The 21,310-nt window shown below is 55.1% G+C and overlaps 1 protein-coding gene across 1 annotated transcript; it reads right to left on the bottom strand.

Moving 5' to 3' along the window:
* Positions 1 to 630: 630 nt before the first annotated feature.
* Positions 631 to 19,572, bottom strand: LOC144731394 (synaptic vesicle glycoprotein 2C-like). The gene is made up of 13 exons (XM_078612412.1): positions 18,850 to 19,572; positions 17,615 to 17,888; positions 15,742 to 15,922; positions 15,132 to 15,283; positions 13,130 to 13,263; positions 8,680 to 8,769; positions 7,182 to 7,328; positions 5,593 to 5,681; positions 4,994 to 5,158; positions 3,945 to 4,078; positions 2,610 to 2,813; positions 1,301 to 1,460; positions 631 to 830 (listed from the first exon to the last, which is right to left on the bottom strand). Exons 1-13 carry the CDS (start codon positions 19,207 to 19,209, stop codon positions 647 to 649), a joined length of 2,274 nt encoding a protein of 757 aa, XP_078468538.1. The 5' UTR covers positions 19,210 to 19,572; the 3' UTR covers positions 631 to 646.
* Between the last annotated feature and the right edge of the window lie 1,738 nt (positions 19,573 to 21,310).

Below are 21,310 nucleotides of genomic sequence, written 5' to 3' on the forward strand. Positions count from 1 at the left end.
CCCCCCCCCCCCCTTATCGACAACGTGCGAAGAGCAACAGCGGAGCGAATCAATGTCTCGCTCGGGGTTGTCCAGCATCAGACGCAGCCTCTCTCTGCGCTCCACGGCGAGGCTGGCAGCGTCTCGGGGGGAGCGGGGGAGGGGGGAGGGGCTGAGCCCCCTCTATAAATTGTGACAGTCAAGTCAAGAACTGTTGGTATTGCCTCTCCTCGTATCAAACACAGGGGGCGAGAGTGAGAGCAGAACGCACGGTGGTCACAAGCGGATCACCACCACCCCGACCACGGACTACCCTGTAGGTGTGGCAGCTCTCCCCGGGTGAACGCAGCACCGGCCACCAAGTGGGCACCAGTCTGCCACAAGGGGAGCGACGTTGCCGGTTGGTCTCACCAATTCAGCAACTCTGTGAGCAATTGACCAAATTTTGGCAAATCGTATTCATTCAATCGTTGTGTTTAGCATCGAACGTTTGTTTGACACTGACTGTGTCATGCACCTCCTTCCCGCCCCCGCCAAGTTATCATAAGCCCCCCACCCTTACCGCCCCCCCCCCCCGCCCCGTCACACAAGATCACGCTGCAGGTTTGTGTCTGAGCGATCGCCCGCCCGCCCGCTCCCTGCTCTCGCCTCCCGCGGGTCGTCGGCTTCACATGAGGACCTGGTTCCGCGTGTCGGGCAGCCGCAGCGAGACGAGGCCGCCGGCCACGAGCACGCTGGACGCCAGCAGGATGGGGATGGCCTTGGTGATGGAGACGAGCGAGCCGAAGATCAGGTTCCCCATCACCGTGGCCGCCTTGCAGAGCGCGTTCAGGAAGCCGAACCCCGTGGCCCTGACCGTGGCGCAGACACAAGCGCGGAAGCAACGACAAGAGCAGGTGAGGTGTGCTGGCCCAGGTGCGCTGTATGCGCCGGGTGATACGGGCTTGAAGGCGAGCCGTGCCTGCCAGCCGTTTCTGGTGGCCTAGGTGTGCCGCGCAAGGATGACAACGTCACGCCGGCGACGGTGGAGGAGTCATGAGAACGAGTGAGGAGCGGTGAGAGAGGGAACTAACTCAATTCGAGTGGCGAACGAGCGAAGCGAAGAGAAGCAGAGGGATACAGCGGAAGGGGCGGCAGGCGACATCGCAGAGTTCGAAGCTCGCGAACGGACATGAGCAGCTGAGGCAAGGAAGGAGTGGAGGGTTAGAATGGAGGGAGGGGGGGGGGGGGAGGGCCTTGTCCCAGCGGTGGGGAGTTTCAGGGCAACAACGTCAACGGCGTCGCCTGTGGGTCGCGAGACGACGCGCCGATGGCAGGCCACCTGCGGTCGGTGGGGAAGAGCTCCACGGTGAGGACGTCGAGCGAGTTCCAAGCGGAGATGGTGAGGCCGTTGTAGAGGCACAGCATGCCGATCATGGTCGCCTCGCTGTTGCCGAACCACAGCAGGAAGCAGCTGATCCCCGACAGCACCATGGAGCCGCCTGGCACACGGGGCAACGAAGTGAGAGCCGGGTGATCCTCTAGGCACATTTGACTCTAGCGGGCACTGCCGTCCCCTGTAACCTGGTTCTGTTTTTCTACTTTGTTGGAAACGGTACACTCACACACACAAACCCCCCAATGTTTACGTAACGATAATAATGTCAACTTATAATGTGCACAGGATTCGCTCTCTCTCTCTCGTAGAGAGAGAACGACGCAGAGGAGCGAGGAAGAACCACAGACAAGCCACGCAATGATCCGGCACCAACACTTGCCCAAGATCTTCAGTCCTCTATATATTTGAACAATTTTTATTGTAATAATACGCCTTTTGGCGTCATCTGGTCCAACACCAATGGAGACTAGGTCTTTTGGCGTCATTTGGTCCAACACCAATGGAGACTAGGCTCTAAGAAAAGCTGTCTCGGGTGTGGACCAATCAACTTCAAGGACAGTGCATATCATTATCAGAGTTGTTTATTTTTCTTTGCATTTTGACTGCTTGTGTTGTGGTTATTGTAAACATGATCCCTTGTATAAAGGTGTCAGTTTTTGTACCAGTTGAAAGGGTAAAAACCTATTACTATATTTTGACACTGGTAAAGGAGGTCTCATAGTGTACTATTTTTTTTTATTTTACCAGGTAAGGCCCACTGAGCTATATAGCCAGAGAGACACGCAAACTCCAAATACACAGCAGGCGTCAGGGTCGGGTTCGAACCCATGACCTCCTGTATACCAGGCGAGGTAGTTAACATCTCGCCACCATGGCACACCATATGAAGGTGTTATCGACCAATTCACGAGTGTTCCCATGTGGGCCTAAAACCGGAGCACCTGGAGAAAACCCACACAAATGCGAGGGGGAAACGCTCTATCCCATACCGACTTGGAACATTTCTGCAGCGCTGCTTGCTTCTGGGTATGGGCAACCTCGTCGACACTGACGGGAAGGGAGTTTCCCGACATTCGCGCGGTGATCCGCCAACCCTCGCCCCCCCCCCCCCCCGACGCAGTGCCAGAGCACGTGCCACATGCCACGTGCATAGCCACCACCATCAGCCCCCCCCCCGCCCTCCACGACGACCTCCGCGTTGAGGACACGCGGTGCGGGTGAACCCTGCAGTGGTGGCGGCTGGAGGCGCTACCCAGCATGTTGAGGCGGCCGATCTTGTCCATGAGCAGCGCGGAGACGATGTTGCCCGGCAGCACGGCGAGGGTGCCCAGGAAGGTGACGAAGTAGACCCAGTAGGCGCTGTAGTCGCTGCTGAAGTCGATGTGGCAGCCCTTCTTGTTGTGGAGGAACGTGCTGTTGATCAGCCGGCTGTTCACGAACTTGAAGTCGTAGAGATCTAAGGCAGCACAGGCACCGGACGGTAATAATAGTTATTATAATGCAGTCTAAATAGTATTCTCATCAGCAAGTCACTCTGAATGCGCCTGATCTCATCAGAGCTCTGAATATTATTCATAATAAAGTTTTTTGGGTTAGATCGCGTTATTTATAAATGTGTCGTAACCCTCCACCACCCGACACGGCCAATCAGCAATTCGCCATTCTGGCAAATTGCCCGATGATGCTGGATTTAATTACCAGCGAAACGTCGTACTGAAAAAACTGTAAATGTTGTGGATTCACGCTTCAACACACCGGTGGGCTAAAGTAGTGAACTATTAGTTTTTTGTCAGCGTGACACTTGTTTGTTGATTGGCCGTGTCGGGTGGTGGAGGGTTACGACACATTTATAAATAACGCGATCTAACCCAAAAACGTTGATCATGAATAATAAAGCGACGACGTATTCGCGAAACGACATAAAACGGGGAGACGTACGTCGGAGTATAACTGTACTTGGATGGGGATAGCAGGTACGGGGGCATTCCTCTTCTGCGCGTGGCTGATCGTGATGCAGAGCAACGACATTCACTTTTCCACACCGAGGTGGTGGGGCGAGATGGTTGTGTCAGGAGTAATGGAGTGGTGCATTGCTGCTGCGATGTTCATCTCCTCGAAATTTGCGAATGGAGCACCGCTGTTTTGCAGCGCGCTCTGCGGTTCCGTTCTGGGCGACCCCCGGCAGAGGTCGCAAACGGGTTTTGATTCCTTACCCGTACCCGGCCGCACCAGGGTCGCAAACGGGTACCCGTACCCGTACCCGGCCGTACCAGTACCCTACCCGTACCCGGCTGGGTACGGGTAGGGTACGGGTATCGGGTACCTGATTGCGACCTCTGGGATGAAGCCATGTTGCAGGCGTGGGTGGGTTGATTCTAGGAACTTGAATTGTGAGAAGAGACAAGACGTTGGGAAATGAGTGACAAACAGTTACTCACCAGTGACTCACGGTCTACCCGTACCCGGCCGCACCAGGGTCGCAAACGGGTACCCGTACCCGTACCCGGCCGGGTGCGGGTAGCCGGGTATCGGGTAGGGTACGGGTATCGGGTACCCGGTTGCGACCTCTGACCCCCGGGGACTCTACCTGTGTTGTAAAACGTGGTGCCGATGAAGGTGCAGTTCTTGAAAAACGTGTTCGTGGAGGTGATGTCATCGAAGTCGCAGTTCTTGAAGAGGGAATTCTCGAAGATGACGTGCTTGAACTTGATTTTGACGAACCTGCGAGGCGGAACGAGTCGCCCACGGCAAAAAAAACGCACCGAGGGTTCGAAATCGAAGCGCCGAGCACGTGTGTCGGAGGCTTGAGAGGAGTGGTAGGGGGGGTGAAGGGGCTGAGTTGCCTAGGCAACAGTGGCCCGGGGCAACCGAGCATCTTAATGAGCGCTCTCAGCAGGGTGAGACTCCAGCATCGTTCCCGCACTAAGCGGACAATCGCTGCCTCCAGTGGCCAACACATTAACAGGCGATCAGGGCAGCATCCACCGACAGAATCCATCCACAGCATTCACCTGCAGCATTCACCTACAGCATTCACCTACAGCATTCACCTACAACATCCATCTACAGCATACACATACAGCAACCACCTGCATCGTACACATACAGTGCCCACCTACGGCAATTCACATACAGCGAACATCTATAGCATCCGCCTCCAGCAGAGGGGCAGCCACTGTGAGTGATCGACAACAACAACCGCTATTCACCACTAAGTGGCGGCGACATCACTACGGCGCTTGTGCCAGGCTAGGTGCACTTTACGGCCACGTTAAGTGTCGCACGCCCGCTGGCAGGACGTCATGGGAGAGACCCAGGTGCCATGGGTTGACTCAGATGACTGGCCGATGCACCACCTGCGCCCCCTACTGTGCCAACTTTCTGTATTTTAGCCGCCCGCGCTCCGCTCGTTGTTGTGAGCGTCGCTCCTCTCCCCTCCGCGGTTACTGGAGGGCGACTGCATCCAACTGCCCGGTAGCGTCCTTCACGAGCCTCCTCCACAAAGGCCGATCTTCACACCGCTGGTACCGGTCTTCGGCGAGACCACTTAGCTCCCCCATGCACACACACACACACGTGGCCAACACACACACACTTACAAGGATATACTCCCCACGCACGCAAGCACGTGCTCACCGGTCGTTGATGTACTCCCCGTCGCGGTGAACCTGGTTCTCCAGCGTGAAGTTGAAGGTCTGGTCGGTGACCCGCTCCTTGTCGAACTCCTTCAGGTGCGACGCATAGTTGTCGGCCTGCAGCTGCTTGATCATCTCGGGGAACCACACGCTCAGCCCGTAGTACCTGGTGCGGGGCAAAGTGGGCAGCGTGTCCTCGGGGTGTGCGCGCGATACCAGGGCCCCTCAATCTCTCCGCAAGCACGTTTCGTTGTTGTAGAGACTCATCATCATCATCGGTGGTAGCAGCCACGGCGGTGAGATGTTAACTACCGTGCCTCATGTACAGGAGGTTGGGAGTTCGGTCCCGACGCTGACGCCTGTATATTTGGAGTTGGCGTGTCTCTCTCTCTCCCCGTGTTTGCGTGTATTTTTCTCCGGGTCCTCCGGTTTTTCCTTCCACGTTTAGAATCAACGTACGTTCAGAGTATTTGGCGTCTAGAAATTTCCACACGACGATAAGCCGCTTCGCCGAGCTATTATTTGTGAAAAAGATCTGTGTAGCTCGATGGGCCTTGCCTGGTAAAATAGAAAGAAACAGAATAGACGTGGAATTCTCACCCAAACGACAGCAGGAGCCACACGGCGACGAGCTGCATCATCGTCCGCTTCAGCTGCGGCTCGAAGCACTGCTTCAGCGTGCGCCAAATCTGTGCGGGGGGGCGGGGGCCAAACGTCGGACATCGCGCCGAGCAACGCGCGCGCAACAGCACAGCCGCGGAAATACTCTGCCGTCGTATATAGATATATTTTATCATCGTCCGATGAGTCAGGGTTTAATCGATGGCGAAAGCAGGGCTCGGCAGCCTGCAGCTACGGAGCCGCATTTATTTGTTCATTTTTTATGTTTTATTTATCTGAGCCTCACGGCAGCACCCCGGGGTACCATAGTAGCCCGGCTCTCACGTATTGTCCGTGATGCGGTAATTTTTAGTCTGTTGATGGTCGGCGATGCGGCAATCGACTCATCTCGACGAGCTGTGCACGATGCACTATGGTGCATACCGCGAGCGTTCAGGGTTTCAGCGCAATCGTCCTCGCTGCGTTTCGACATCGCGGAGTGTGGCACTGATTTCGGATTGATTGGTACCCCAGTCGCGGAGTGAAGTACACCCCTGGAAACAAAGTGTCCCAGAAATAAAACATTTAATTGCCTCGGCCATTTTGTATAATTTGGTACCCCAGGGTACCGCCAATAGAATCATCTATTTATATTTTTTTATTGGCCATTTCAGACATTAGTATGTCTAATCGGCGTAATCATTGGTGTCACTGCAGGTCAAGGGCTCAGTCCCGACACGGCGTGCGGCGAAGTTAGGAGATGCCCCGTGTGTGTGTGAGCTCGGTGAAGGCCTGAAGACCAGAATCGGTGATTTCGCCGACAATGTGTTGAGGGAGGCAGCGTTCCTTATCCGCACGGCCGGGTGAAGAAAGGAGCTTTTGTCCTGGGAGCAATGTTCTCGCAACAGCTATTTAACGCCTGCTTCGTGACGCTGTTTATTAAGGGCCACGTCTCGTATTCACCACATGCATTGTGCGTTTCTTACCGAATTCGAACACAAGTGGCTTATTATTCAGTTGCCGACCCGCTGGCCTATAGAGTCAGATAGCCCGGCTCTACTCGGAGTTGTTGCTGCTGCTGCTGCTGCAGTGCATGGTGACGCGGCCCCACAGTAAGCAAGCTCCATCGCTCGTTTGCAGAGGTTGACGGTTCGAAGTACAACGGCCGCCCCGATTAATACGGCGGCGGGGCTTCGGCGGTGGTGTTGTATTGACCACGAAAGTACACGCCGTCTGCTTCATGGCGGATGTCAGAAGACCCTGTGACCTCATTTGCAAGAGTCCAGCCATTGTGTGCCGTCGTCGTGGTCCGAATTAGAAAAATTACTTGATTTGTATGACATACGGTGATCGTAGCAGCCTCCTATCGTTAAAACGTGTCAGGACCCTTATGAAAAACAGTCTTGGGACTTTCCCGTGTAAACAAACGGACTGATGATAACCACACAAAAACAACAATAGCAACAACAGCTGACATTCGCCATTGAAGTGGACGGCCACGTCCCTACGGCGCTTGCGCCAGGCTTGGTGGACTTTGAGGACACGCGAGGTGTCGAAGGCTCGCCGAGAGGAGGTCACCGAGGACAGACCCGGAGGTCACGGCGGGGCGACCGCGTGCGACTCACGGCCTTGAGCTGCGAGAGGACGCGCGCGATCCAGCGGCGGTACCAGATGGCCGTGCTCGTCTCGATCTCCACCATCTCGTCCTGCTGCTTCAGCATCTTGATCTGGGTCACCTGCACCACGAGAGCGTGCGCACGCTGCTGAGAGGCACGCATCCGTGCGCGCAGCCACCACGCACGCGCAGCCTCGGCCACGTGCTCGCAGCCTCGGCCACGTGCCTGCACGCAAACGACCGGAGGCAAGCGGCTCCCAGGAGGCGCATGAGACGAGTTTCCACCGCACGACGATCGTACGGCTACCGACTGGGCGCTGATCGGACTGCCCTTGCGCCGCTGCGCATTCAAAGGCTCCGTTGACGGCACGATCGGCATTCCTGTCGATCGTGCCACGTGCCTGGGGTTGTGCGGGCAACCGCGGCGCCTACAGCGGTGCCGCTAAGCAGGTTCGAGAGCACGGATAGTGCCCGTGGGGAATCTGTGCCACGTGGCGGTCAGCAGAGGGCAGTGTAAAAAGACACGTATGGTACCGTCTGTGCTTCCCTGCGTTTACCAACCAGCACTGACCAGCAGTGGATGGACAAAAGGGCTGTGCATGAGGTTGTATTTAATTGGAGGCTGTATTCCTCTCCGAGCGCTGTGAGCTCGGCGCGCGCGCGCACTCTCCCCTTCTCATGACTAACGCTTGCCGCGACGTCACTAAATGAGCGTTCGCACGATGTAGCCCTCGGTGAACTAAAAATAAACACCGGGACGGTACATGGTACAAATATTTACAGGCCCCCCCCCCACCTCCCCCTCGGCATCGTGCATCACCAGCGACGACCGATAAATTGATTTTGAGCTAAACGAATGAAAAAAGATGAGGCTGCTGCGACCTCGCCGTGACCCCCATTAGCGGGACGAGGCGAGCGGCCGCTCTGGCAAAGTGACCGCCGCACGAAGCGCGGGGGAGGGGTGGTGGTGCGCCCTCGTGCAGCGGGGGATGCGCTGTAATTTGACACACTGAATCCGAATTATATAAACTGCTGTACGTCAATTAATCAAGGCCCATACGTGGAGTAATTAGGTAACCGTCGGACGGAATTGCGCGGCGCTTTCAGATGCGGCTCTGCGGCCGTCTGGAACGCTCTTCCTTCTGATATTAGAAAGCCACGGGAGCTGTGCACTTTTAAATAACCTAATTGAAAACGCATTTCTTTGGAACTGGCTGCGCTGGGCGCGTGCATCGGACAACGGTTGCGTAGTGGCTGGGCGCGATGCGACCCGAGTTCGGTTACCTGAACCGCTCCTGGGCCTCCCCTGGGTCGACTCAGCCTCAAATGAGTACTTGGCACGATGGGTAAACGTCGCCAATAGGGAGGCAAAAGGTAGCCGGGCTGCGGTTCTGGCCACCCAACCACTTCGTGTGCCATGCCGGCCTCAAATCGGTCCTCGCCGACAGCACTTGGGGGTGGGGGTCACTTACGGTGAAGACCTTCTCAGGCTGCTTCTTGGCCCTCATGTTGGTGTCGTGGACTTGCTTGAGCACCATCCAGGCCTCGTCGTGCCTGCCCATCTGGAACGCACGCACACGGCGCCGCAGTGACACACCGGCATCATGGCAGTCTACGCGATTGATTGCCTAGGCCCTAGAGGGTTGGGGCAATGCAGTGGTTTCTGTTTCAAGAGGTGACACCTCTGCCGATGAGGCTCAGAAAATCAAAAGCGGTCCACGGTTTGCTTGCTTTGACAAATGCTGCTGGGTAAACATGGTCGAGAAGGGCCTTATTAGGCCCGTCGGACCGAATCATGTGTGTTTTTTAGGAGGAGAGAACCCTTTGCTCTGCACCGGAAAATAAGAGACAGCTGAAATGTTCATGCTCTTTTCACAAACCTCCTGTACTCGGAGCACTAAAAGTAATACGCTTTGTTACGTCGTAAAATGGCAAGATAATATGTACCGTGATTATTTTTTTACGTTCTCTAGGATTCAAAGAATATTCTGGTAAAATAATGAACGTGTGTCAGTCTTCTGTATTTGTTACTCCGACCTCTTCGGTGTCGCCGTCTATGATATATCTCCCGAACTTGTTCCACCCCTTAAATTCAGTACTTATTTGTTACACGGAAAACTCCGTTTGGCCAGCTAACCCAGCTAGTTTCGGTGGCAACGGCCAACGACATCCACTACCAACAGTTATCGTTGGGGTGGAGAGGAACCCAGCCAGCAGCCAGCCAGCAAGCTCTAGGCATAGATTATGGATGTTGAATTTTCGATTTAAAGCTTTCGTGACTGCAGGGATTCATCTTCTTGGTTCTATTCAGTAAAGTCACGTAGAAGGGAAGTAATAAAATAATAAAAATAAAACATAATCAAATAATTCTCACGACGTTTCGGCCACAACGCAAGCAGCCGTCCTCAGGTGAAAACCAGGTCTGTCGAGGTGACAGCGTCTGAATTCAGACCTGGTTTTCACCTGAGGACGGCTGCTTGCGTTGTGGCCGAAACGTCGTGAGAATTATTTTATTATGTTTTATTTTTTATTATTTTATTACTTCCTTTCTACGTGACTTTACCGAAAGAACCAAGAAGATGTTGAACTTCTTTCGCACCATACGTAGTCAACAGCGCTAAACCGGAGGTGTGATAGTGGATGTGATTTCTGTGGTGAAACTGTCTTTAAAGTTGTCTATTACTCCCCCACAATCCACATTGACAGAGGATCATAAATTCCGCGCAAATTAAATCTCTGCCGGGTGAATAACCGTAACCTGCACAGAGGTCAAAGTAAATCCGAAGAGGTCACCAATCCCACTGATGGCAGCTCGCCCCCAACCATCCGTGTTTTGGCTTTTGTAATTTCGGCAAATGAGACGCTAATAATCCTGGTCTCTTGCGTTTTCGCCTGGTCACACGAAATCAACTTGGGATGTTCAAACTGGCTTTTAGATCTTCCCCTGGTTACGTATTCAACAAGTCCGGCAAGGACCACGCTTACAGCCTCATCTTCGCCGTCAGGGACGCCCGCATTCGCGAGATGTTAACTCCCTTGCCTGGTATGCAGAAGGTCGTGGGTTCGATTCCGACCCTGACGCCTGTATATTTGGAGTTTGCATGTCTCTCTCCCCGTGGTCGCGTGGATTTTTCTCTGGGTCCTCCGGTTTATCCCTCTACATTTAGAAAAATGAGTTTAGATTATTTGGCTGCTATACATTGCCACATGATGAGTCACTTCGTTGAGCTATCATTTGTGGCCAGGTCGCTTCTGAAAAAGTGCTACATAGCTCAGTGGGCCTTAGCTGGTAAAATAAAAAAATAGTTTTCAATAAAATATAGTTTTATAGTTTTGGATTGGCTCTTCACCTTGGCTCACCGACCTCTGGGTGCCACGATCTATAATATTAACCCACCGTCCTCCTCCTGCACCCTGCTCGCTGATCTCATCGAGGAGCATGAACCATCATCACGCAAACTCCGGTCATCCTCGCAGCAGCAGCGGATTTTGACTAACCGTCGAACAAAGATGGCCGCCGCATTGCATGCTTTCAGATACACTTCTGCGTCCGTCTCGAATGCTCTTCCGTCCGATATTAGGAAGCAACTGGAGCTTTACACTTTGAAATCTAGATTGAAAACTCATTTCCTTAGAACTGCTTTTTTGTGTTCAATTTCTTGTCCTTCCCCCCGCACCTCCGATTTCCACGGTTGGCTACGTACGGTTCGAAAGAAGTTCAACATACGTACACACATGTCCATTTCACCCACGGGAACAGCGGGTGTTCAAAGCAATTTGGAACAACCTTTACGCGTAGCAAACAATAATGACTGCAACATTTAGAGCTAAATCAATAATTGTTAAAAGGCTTGAACGTGGCACTGCCGAGGCAAACACGTAATTATTTGCAACATCAATTTCCTGAGCCGCCCTGAAAAGAGCGGAACACTAAGAGGAGAGGGAACAGGAGAGTGGATTACTGATTGTGAGGTGTTAACCCCTTGCGCGCTCGAGGCTCCAGCAACACACAAGCTGCAGTGAGAAGCTCAATATTTGCAACAAATTCAGGTTGTTCCGTCGTAAATGTCCGCATGCCGTCCATCTCATGATTGAAATAATTTTATATTCATCGTTATAATTCATTACAAACAGCGAGCGACGACCGGCACGGTTGAGGTCATAAGTTCAAATCCGAATCCGAGTTTCAGCCGCGTCAAATCGGTGACCAGACTACAACAACAACAACAAAAAGTCCAATAATGTTCAATTTGGTTCTGCACGTTACTGAGCTAAATTATGTCTCTGAGAATTAAAACGATTGGTTCGACTGTCAGGCGACGATCACTTCTCTCCGGAGCAGCGTGCGTGTGTGGGGACATGCATCGCCTCCCCAGTTGTGGACCACTCGTCTGTTCTGTGGTACCCGCTTCTGTGAGGGCTTTCTCCAACACAAGGCGCTGCACCAGTCTGGATTGTTCATCTCTCGACAAAACACGGATTACACGATTCGAATAAAATCTTGCGGGACAAGCTAAAGAATACAATGAGTAAGTAACAGACGCTATTTTCTTACATTTGGCACTTAACCCTTTCCTGTTACGATGACGTACGTGCACGTTCTGATGACGTACGTACATACGTGTACATCATCAAAACGGAACCAGAAGAAAAACTAATAGACAACACGTTTATTGGTACCGAGGCTCCCACAAGGCCATGCGGGAGGGCGTGTGCCACAGTTTTGCGCCAGCTATCGTAGAGCTCGATAATGTCGCTACCGTTCTCTGCGGTAAGTACAACGTCTTAAAAAATCGTGCTACGCCTCTCTAAATAAATGTAACGCTGAGCCGCTTACACGTTCCGAGATTCAGCGGTGAACGGGGCACCCACACACTCACCCTGCAACTTGCATGCGTCTCGGAATGGTGGGAAATTGTTAAAGGGGGAGAGAGCGAGAGGGGGCAAGTGTCTATTTGTGATGCGGCAGCGCCAGGTGTGACCATTCACGTCGTTCCCCATCCAAGGGCGATTGATTGCCCAATTAACCGTGATCGCCTGGCAGGACCCCGGACTGACTCGCCCATCCACAAATTGTGTCGCGTAAATTGAACCGTTGTCTGAGACCCTTTACCGCCCCTCCCCCCCCCCGCCGACAGGCTCCAATCGATGAGCAGGAGTGGCAGAGCGCCCCCGCAACACCGATTCGTCCAACAAAGCTGAAGCGGTGGCCAGCCGCGGGGGCAGCAGCTGAGGCACACTGCGCCAACACCGCCGAGATTCCCTGAGGTCGCAACGCGCTTTCATCTGCCGGTGTAAAATAAACGATTTCTTAGCCCGATTACCGGGGACCCACGGGCTTAAATAGGGACCACTGACTTACTTCACTACCCATAGACTCACATAGAGACCCATTGAGTTACATAGCTACCCATAGACCTATATAGAGACCTAAAGACTCATATAGAGACCCACTGAGATACATAGAGACCCACTGACTTACATCACTACCCATAGACTCACATAGAGACCCATTGAGTTACATAACTACCCATGGACTTACATAGAGACCCACAGGCTCACGTAGAGACCCACTGAGATACATAGAGACCCACTGACTTACATCGCTACCCATAGACTCACATAGAGACCGATTGAGTTACATAACTACCCATGGACTTAGATAGAAACCGATAGACTTGGTCCTCAGTGAGTAAAGCGTTCTCTCGACCCTGGTGTAAAGGATCAAAATGCCACTCGAAGGATTTCTCAGAAGTGCCTTGAAAATTATCTCTTGGCTGGGCCGCACGCTCCAGGGACCACGCGCGCTGCCCCTGCGAAAGTGCCGGCGTGGGGGGGCATCATCACGGCGCAGCGAGAGTAAAAATACAGAAGACAAAGAAACGATCGTGTTGGGGGGGGGGAGTGGGGATGGGGCGCCACCTCGAGCAGGTATCGCGGGCTCTCGGGCATGAAGGTGAGCGCCACGACGGAGGAGACGGCGGGCAGCGCGCACACGATGACGAACACGCGCCAGCTGTGGAACTGGTAGGCGGAGCCCATGCTGAAGCTCCAGCCTGCACGCACGCACACACGCACCACACGCGCACCAGGCATGCACCACGCACATGCACCACGCACCACGCACACGCACCACACGCGCACCAGGCACACACGCACGCACCACACATGCACCACGCACGCGCAGACGCACGCGACGTACGTGCACATAACAACAACAATAACCACGGCGCTTGTGCCAGGCTATGTGCACCTTGAGGCCACGTGAAGTGTTGAAGGTTAGCCGCTGGCAGGCGGTTGATGGGACAGACCCTGGTGACCACGCGAGTGCTGCCCACTGTCTCCGAACACCGTTGCCCTTTCTCAATGTCCACCTTTTGTGCGAACGCCACGATTCAACCTTTAATTCACTGACTACACCGCCCCTCATCCTAATCCCCGCTTTGTGCCCCAACAATGCCACCAGATCCGAGACCATTGGACTTTCTCCCGGCTGCGGATGAGAACGCCCAACGGATCAGTTTACGGCGGCTCCTTTCACTAAACCCGGCCGCGTCCATCACAGCCGGTTTTACACACGGAGGGACGTTCTAACGGCGCACATGCGAACAACAACAACAAAAACCACCCCCACGCAGAAGACGCTTTATCAACTGCACTCCACCGTCAAGCCGCTCGGCCCTTGGCCAAAGAGAACTTCAGCGGAGCTCCAGCCAGCATGCGCCTATCGCTCACTCTCTACATTTGCACTCCCTTTACTCTCCCCTCCTGCGTCGCCCTCTCCCGACTCTCTCTTCTACCCCGGGCCGTGCAAAGCGGCGGCGCACGCGGGCGCGCGGGCTTGAACGTAAGTTATCGATGGCGTATAATCACATCCGCGGAGCAGACGGGAAAATCCATACGGCCGGTAATTGTGTTCCGTCGGTGTTCCGCAGTGTTTAGGGACAAGCCGAAAGTAAATAAAAGGGGCGCTCTTTAGGACCAGGTGGATTCAATTAGAGCTCCTGAGCGCCACGACACCTCGGCCGAGCGCTTTTTTCACAACCGGGCGAGGGGGCTTCACGGCAGGGAATGCGGCGCTGCGCAGACCGCGCACACGTTGGCTGGAGTGCGCGCGCACCTGTTTAGGACTGTGCGCGCGTTATGTGGATGGGGCTGTGCGCGTGTCGGGGGTGGGGGCAGGGCGCGGGCGGGTAGCCCTAGAGGCGAGGGCACCGCGCTGCGGAACTTGGCGGCCCCCAAAATCTGATTCCGGCCATGGCCAATATCAATGGCAAAGCATTCGGCACCGGTCCTCGGTCTTCCCTAGCCTTAAGCGAGCACCTTGCTGGCCACACCACCCACTTCCATGCACCGCGCGAGGCCTTCACAGGCGCTCGCTAACAGCACTTGCCCCCAACAGTTTAACACGTGGCGGGAGGCTTCTGCGACCAAAATTATCCATGGGAGGTTTTTGGGGGTTAGATCGCGTAAATATAAACGTGTCATTAAACCCGCCACCACCCGACACAGCCAATTAGTAAGGTTTGTCACGTAAACACAAAATATGCCAATTCGTTACTAGTACAGCACACCGGTGTGTTGGAGAGTAAATCCACAACATTTACAATTCGTTTCGCCAGTAATGAAAACTAGCATCATACCGGGGATCTTTGTCCCCCCGTGGAGAGAGACGGCATAGCGGTTTGTGCACTGCATTATAAACCCTGCCACCTGGGTTTTAATCCCAGCCACAAATGTGTCAGCTATATGGGAGGGGGGAGGGGGGCGGTGAGGGGGGGACTTTGACTTCGTTATCTACACGCATGCGTGTTGAACTTATTTCGCATCCTACGTAGCCAACCGTGCCAGTCGGAGGCAACTGAGCTTGAGGAGATCTGCGCAACGCGTTGGACAGGTGGTGCTGTGCGCCGGCGTGCGTTACCGTAGTGCGGGATGATGGCCCAGGCCATGGCCGACGCGTAGATGCCTCCGATCATGCCGAACATGCACAGCCAGCTCAGGTGCTCGCCCCGCTTCTCGCGCGATAGGAACTCCGCAAAGTACGAGAAGACGACCGGAGCCGTCCCGCCGATCCTGGTGGGGCGCAGCGAGCCAACAGACGCGCACGCTCGACACGGCGCGCCGACACACAACGGCCGCTCCAGTCGCGTGGCGTTGCACGGCAATCGGGGCCACGATTAAGGCAAGCCCCCCCCCCCCCGGCCCCGTTATATGTGCCCGTCCCTGTCCCCGTGTTGTTTCCAGTGAACGCGAGCGGAGAGCGAGGGGGGAGCGAGCGGGGAGTGAGCGGTGAGAGAGCGGAGAGCGAGGGGGGAGTGAGCGGGGAGCGAGCGGAGAGCGAGGGGGGAGCGAGGGGGGAGGGAGCGGGGAGCGAGCGGGGAGCGGAGAGCGAGGGGGGAGCGAGGGGGGAGCGAGCGGGGAGCGAGCGGGGAGCGAGCGGAGAGCGAGCGGGGAGCGAGCGGGGAGCGAGCGGGGAGCGAGCGGAGAGCGCGCGGGGAGCGAGGGGGGAGCGAGCGGGGAGCGAGCGGTACCCGATGCCCGACAGGAAGCGGCAGAAGAGGAAGGCGCCGTATCCCTGCACGAAGGACGAGAGGCAGGTGAAGAAGCCGTTGAAGGAGAGCGAGATGAGGAGGCACTGCCGGCGGCCGATCTTGTCGGCCAGGCCGCCCCAGAACACGGCGCCCAGCATCATCCCCACATACACGAATCCGCCTGGTGCACGCACGCACACACACACACGCAAGACAAAAACTAAGACAAAGATCCACCGTGTAGCTTTAACAGACTCTTGGGATAAGTGCTGTGAAGGCCAACACGGCACACAAAGCGGGTAGGTGGTCAGCTCCACGCCCGGCCGCCTTTGTCTCTCCAGTCGCGATGTTTACACACCGCGGCAGGTGCTCAGTTGAAGGCTGAGTCGAGCTAGGGGAGGCCCAAGACCGGTTCCAATAATATAATTGTCACTGGTGCCGGCCATGAGCGGGCATCGAACTCGGGTGGCCGGGTTCGTAGCGCAGTGCATTGTGTAAGGTAGCCGCCGCTCTCCTTACACATGCGTACACGTGCGCGCACCGTAATGGATTTCATGCAATACAGCCAAAAGTGATTAAGACATCTCCATCAATTGGCGTACACTTGAGAACCCGGTTTATTCCCAGGAGGGCGACACGTGGCATTCGGCCCGGAATCTCAGCTTTGCCAGCTCAGCCCTCTGAGCTCGCCCGAGCCTCTCGGTTACCTCGAGAGCGTTCCATCGATGCCCCCCCCCCACCTGCCCCGCCCCCTCCACCGAGGCTACGTGCGTCCCCCGTCGCGTGAATCATCCGTCCGACGTCGCGTGAATTCCCACTCGGTCAACACTGTGGCACCGTGCAATTACAAAGCCCCCGAGCCATTGTTTAAAACGACGGAGGATCGTTTCAAAGCTGCCCGCGCCTTTTTGATCCCGACATAATGCGTGACTGATTAGCGATTAACGCACCCCCCCCCCCCCCCCATTATTATAAATCAGAAATTCCAGACGTTATAATTGTTCGCGCTCGTCGCAGCCCGGCAATTAAAAGCGGCCTGCCGGTGAGTGACGTGTAAATTGCACGATGATGAGAGAGGGGGCACGCGGCACCCCGGGGCGAAGGTGTCGTGGTGGTGGTGGTGGTGGCGGTGGTGGCGGTGGTGGCGGTGGTGGTGGTGGCGGTGGTGGTGGCGGTGGTGGATGTTGCCACACGGCACAGCCGAAGAGAAAGACTTCAACACCATCGCTGTCAAACCCGTACGGTTTACCCCGTATTCTTGTGCAGGGAAATTGAGTTTTCAGGTCCATACGGCGTACAGCCGTTTCAAAACGGGCAAAATGAAAACATTGTCTATTTGTTTGTGTGTCTCCCTTGTGATGGGACTTTGTAGGATGAACGTTGAGATTTGTAAGGGGGCACGGGGTGACCAGTAAGGTCTGAATTGATCTATAATAAGGCAGGGCACTGATAAGGGGTTGACAGGTATACAACACGCGTGTTACAATGTATATGTCACGTGCAAAGGTTTTCATCAAGCTGACAGCTGCGAGATAATAGTAGTAAAGAATAAAACACATTTTTTTTTTTAATCAAATCGTTACCCTGAATCGTGACAATTTAACAACTAGGCAGGTGAGGGCAGGACACGGTAAATCGCTGCTGCCGTAGTCTGTAGCTGCGTGGCTGCATCGCAGCAGTGGAGCACTTTCCCAGGGCCGCACATCTGTGTGTGGAGGGCACGTGGGGGGTGGGGGGCGGGGGGTGGGGGGCGCCCAGAAAGGGCCAAAATTGACGACCTCAACGGAAGCCTTCACCTGTCATACTGCCTCGCTCCTCTAACAACAACAACAACAACAAAAACACCTTTCCGGCGGGTTCTACGCTCACTCACCGAGCCATCCCTTGTTCTGGCTCGAGAGGCACATGTCCTTCTCGGCGCTGGGCAGGACGAAGCCCACGACGAACATCTCAACGCCGTCAGCCATGAGCGCCAGGCCCAGCGTGAAGAAGAGGCTCCACTGGAACTTGCCGTGGGCGCACTCCTGCAGGATGAGCTCGTACTGCTGCGACAGCTCCTCGCGGTCGCTCCGCCTGCCCGCCTCCGTGTCCCAAGACGCGCTCTTGCTCGGCTCCTGCACGCGTATGCCGACAAGGGGGCAACCGTGCTCCACAGATGAGAAGGGGCTTTGTGGGAAGTAAGAGGACGCTGTATTTGATGTGTGTGTGTGTGTTGTGTGCGCGTGTGTGTTGTACGCGTGTGTGTGTTGTGTGTGTGTGTGCGGTGGTAAGCGTGCTGCGCTTACGAGCCCGGTGATCCGAGTTCGATTCCCGCTCACGGCCAACATCAGTGACGATTATTTTAACCAGTCCTGCCCCCCCTCCTAGGTCGACTCAGCCTCAAACGAGTACCTGGTCCGGTGTGTAAAACATCGGCACTAGGGAGACAAAGGCGGCCGGGTGTGGTGTTGGCCACCCACCCCCTCGTGTGCCGCACTTGCCCCAACAGTCTGTTCAGGCTATACGGGGGATTTTTGTCTTGTGCACATAAAGACGAAGATACCCTTACAACCTATACATGTCTTTTGGGGCAAGGGCCAGAATGGCACACAAGGGGGTGGGTGGCCAACACCACGCCCAGTCGCCTTTGTCTCCCCAGTGCCGATGCTTACACACTGCACCAGGTACTCATTTGAGGCTGAGTTAACCTAAGAGCGACCCAGGACCTTTATGAATATATGAAATTGATGATAGCCGTGGCCTGGAGTCAAACTTGCGTAATGGGTTTTCAGTGCAGTTTACTAACCAAAGACAAAGACCCCCCGTATAGCCTTAGCAGACTTGTAGGAGCAAGTGCTGTTCGTGAGTAGCAACTTTTGTCTCCCTCGTGGCGATGTTCACTACCCACCGCACCGGATGCTTTGTGTGTGAAAGCCCCTTCAGCCGAGGTGGGGGTGATTCACCATTACTTTTTTACTTCACCAGGTAAGGCCCACTGAGCTATCCAGCTGTTTTTTTCAGAAGCGACCTGGCCACAAATGACGGCTCAACCACGTGGCGGGGGGGAAAAAACCGGAGGATCCGGAGAAAAAAAAAACTCCACGCCATCAGCGCCCGCGACTTCGCTACCGTGGCGTGGGCGACCTTGACCCCGTCGGAGGCTCCCTGGTACTCCCCCTCGTATCCCTCCACGTCCGCCTCATCGTCGTGCCCCTCCGTGGCATCGCTCGATCCCTCCTCGTTGCTGTCCCCCCTCGCGCCGGGAGGAGGCGGCCGCCCGTCGCTGCGCGCGTCCCTGGCGTCCGCCCTCCAGTCCTCGTCCTCGTCGTCGTCCTCGTCGCCCGTGAAGCGCGAGTACGAGCGCCGCGTGTACTGGTCCTGGATCTGGTCGGAGCCGCGGCCGACCTTCTTGGCCGCCTGCCGCTTCACCTCGCGTGCGATGTCGCGCGCCCCCTGCAGGAACGCGGGACGGTCCCTCGCCTCCTCCATGACGAGCCCCTCCGTGCCCGAGGCCTTCGTTACTTCGACGGATCGAGATGGGGTTTTTTTTTTCTTCCGATGCTTTCGCTAACGGGTCTAAACGAAGGCTTGGCCGAGATTCCAGTTGATCTGCCGCCGCAATTGAGTTTCAAGCCGCCGGTAAAGTTACGTGAATTTTGTCGACCGAGCGGTGGTTCTGAGGCTGATTTTCCCGAGCGTCGCTCGCTAAAACCTTCGTGGGATATTAGGCAGCGACCGTTGTGGTGAGGGCGATCGCTTCGTCACCAAAACAGCGGTGGCTTGGGTTGCGATGCCTGGGCCGGGCTCATGCCTCCCCGGCGGCGATCCGATGCTCTCTCGCAATCCAGAGGGGCGCTCACTCCCTGAAAGAGAGGAGGCAAAAGACAAAAAAGACAAAACAATCCCACCACCGTCACGAACAATTTGCCCGCCATGCATCCACGCTTAGCAGATAACTCGGCCTCCCGCGGGGCACCGCAATGTGACGTCGGAGCGAAGTATGGGAGGGGGGTCGAACCGCTCCCCCGGGTTCCGGCTGTAAATTAAAATCAGCGACGCAGGGGGCAGCGCGGAGACCCGACGAGCTCGGCTGCTCCGGACATTGTGCCGCTCCTACTTGGGGAGGGGGGTGAGATGGGGTTGGGGGGGGGATGAGTGAGGGCAGTGCGGAGCGAGTGAAACCCCACGCCGCCGATGGGCAGAATAGGCGGCCAAATTACGCGGCTGGCGGCTCAGCGAGCTGCAGCCGACGCTGGGAATGCGAGCGGTCGCCACGCACGCTCATGACTTGAGGGTGGGGGGGGGGGTCTTCACGTTCACTAGAGGCAATGGTCGTTACGCGATTACCACTGCCGGTCTCGCTGAAAAACATGAAAACGGCCACAGCACCGGCCCTTGTTTGGTTATCTCGCTTGGCCATGAGTAATCACTCTCGTAGGGAGAGAGAGAGGATGACTCAGAGGCGAGGCGAGGAACGACAGACGAGCAGGAAGGCAGCCAACGCAATGAGCCGGTGCCAACAACTGCCCAAGCTCTGCGGCCCTCTCTCTATGAAGGTGTTATTAAACTAGTCAATGAATGTTTACATTTCAGAGGAAACCGGAGCATTTAGTGAAAACCCACACAGTCGCGGGGGAAATATTATAGTTCATACGGACGGAGCAGGTGGAATCGACATTTATTTCGCTGTACCGCATTCTCCTGGCAAGCTAGGGTACGGCGCCTCCTCGAAGCCCACGGGAAGGGAATGTCGCGTGTGGTCCACAAATAATGTCAGCGGGTAAATGAAATTAATAATTTCAATGACAATTTAAAAATGTGCTAACTACAGGAAAGTAGATTTTTTTTATTCTTTGCAAAAGAACATTATCCCCCCCCCCCCCGCATCTTGATAATTGCAAAAACGTTTCCAGACAGCAGGAAGGCGTCACCTCGCAGCCGGCGGAGAGCGTCGGGGCGTGCGTGAGAGAGACCACGACGCAGCGTGCATGCCAATGTTCGGTTTCCACGGCGATGATGAACGTGGTTAAACGCCACATTCATCACCAAAAAAAAGGGTTCAGCGCCGTTCCATTATCACGCGAACGTTTGCTCTCATCACGGAGTGAGAGACTTGGTTCGTTTGTTTTCAACGCCAGCGTGAAATCTGTCAGAGCTGAGTCTCGTACAGATTTGTTTGATAAACCGTGTATTTTTTTTAACGCGTGTGTGTGTTTATTTTGTTGTCACCCCCGCCCCGCACCTCCAATTCGCGTGGTTGACTACGTACAGTGCGAAAGAAGTTAAACGTAGACACGTACTAACGTTAGACATTGCGACAATGTAGTCACGACAGGCTTGAAGGTGTCCTCTGTCAGCCGGATGTAAAAGGGTGCACGACACACATTGACGTTGAACTCACGCGGTGATCTGATCCGGAGAAAAAAAAATCACTTACAAATCATAACAGCGAACACAATCAAAGAAATAACAACACACACACTCACAAAGACAAAGATTCCTCGTATAGCCTCAAACAGACTGTTGGGGGCAAGTACTGTTCGCGAGTAGCAGCAGCACCTACGAAGGCCGGCACGGCACACGAAGGGGG

The sequence above is a fragment of the Lampetra planeri genome, chromosome 39 (assembly GCF_965212315.1).
Source record: "Lampetra planeri chromosome 39, kcLamPlan1.2.h2, whole genome shotgun sequence".
NCBI lineage: Eukaryota > Metazoa > Chordata > Hyperoartia > Petromyzontiformes > Petromyzontidae > Lampetra > Lampetra planeri.

Coding starts and splice junctions, on each gene's coding strand:
- LOC144731394 (XM_078612412.1), bottom strand. CDS start 19,209: ATGGAGGAGGCGAGGGACCGTCCCGCGTTCCTGCAGGGGGCGCGCGAC. Junction 17,889..18,849: donor TCAAGGTCGCCCACGCCACG/GTAGCGAAGTCG, acceptor TCATCTGTGGAG/CACGGTTGCCCCCTTGTCGG. Junction 7,329..8,679: donor AGCCTGAGAAGGTCTTCACC/GTAAGTGACCCC, acceptor CTCGTGGTGCAG/GTGACCCAGATCAAGATGCT.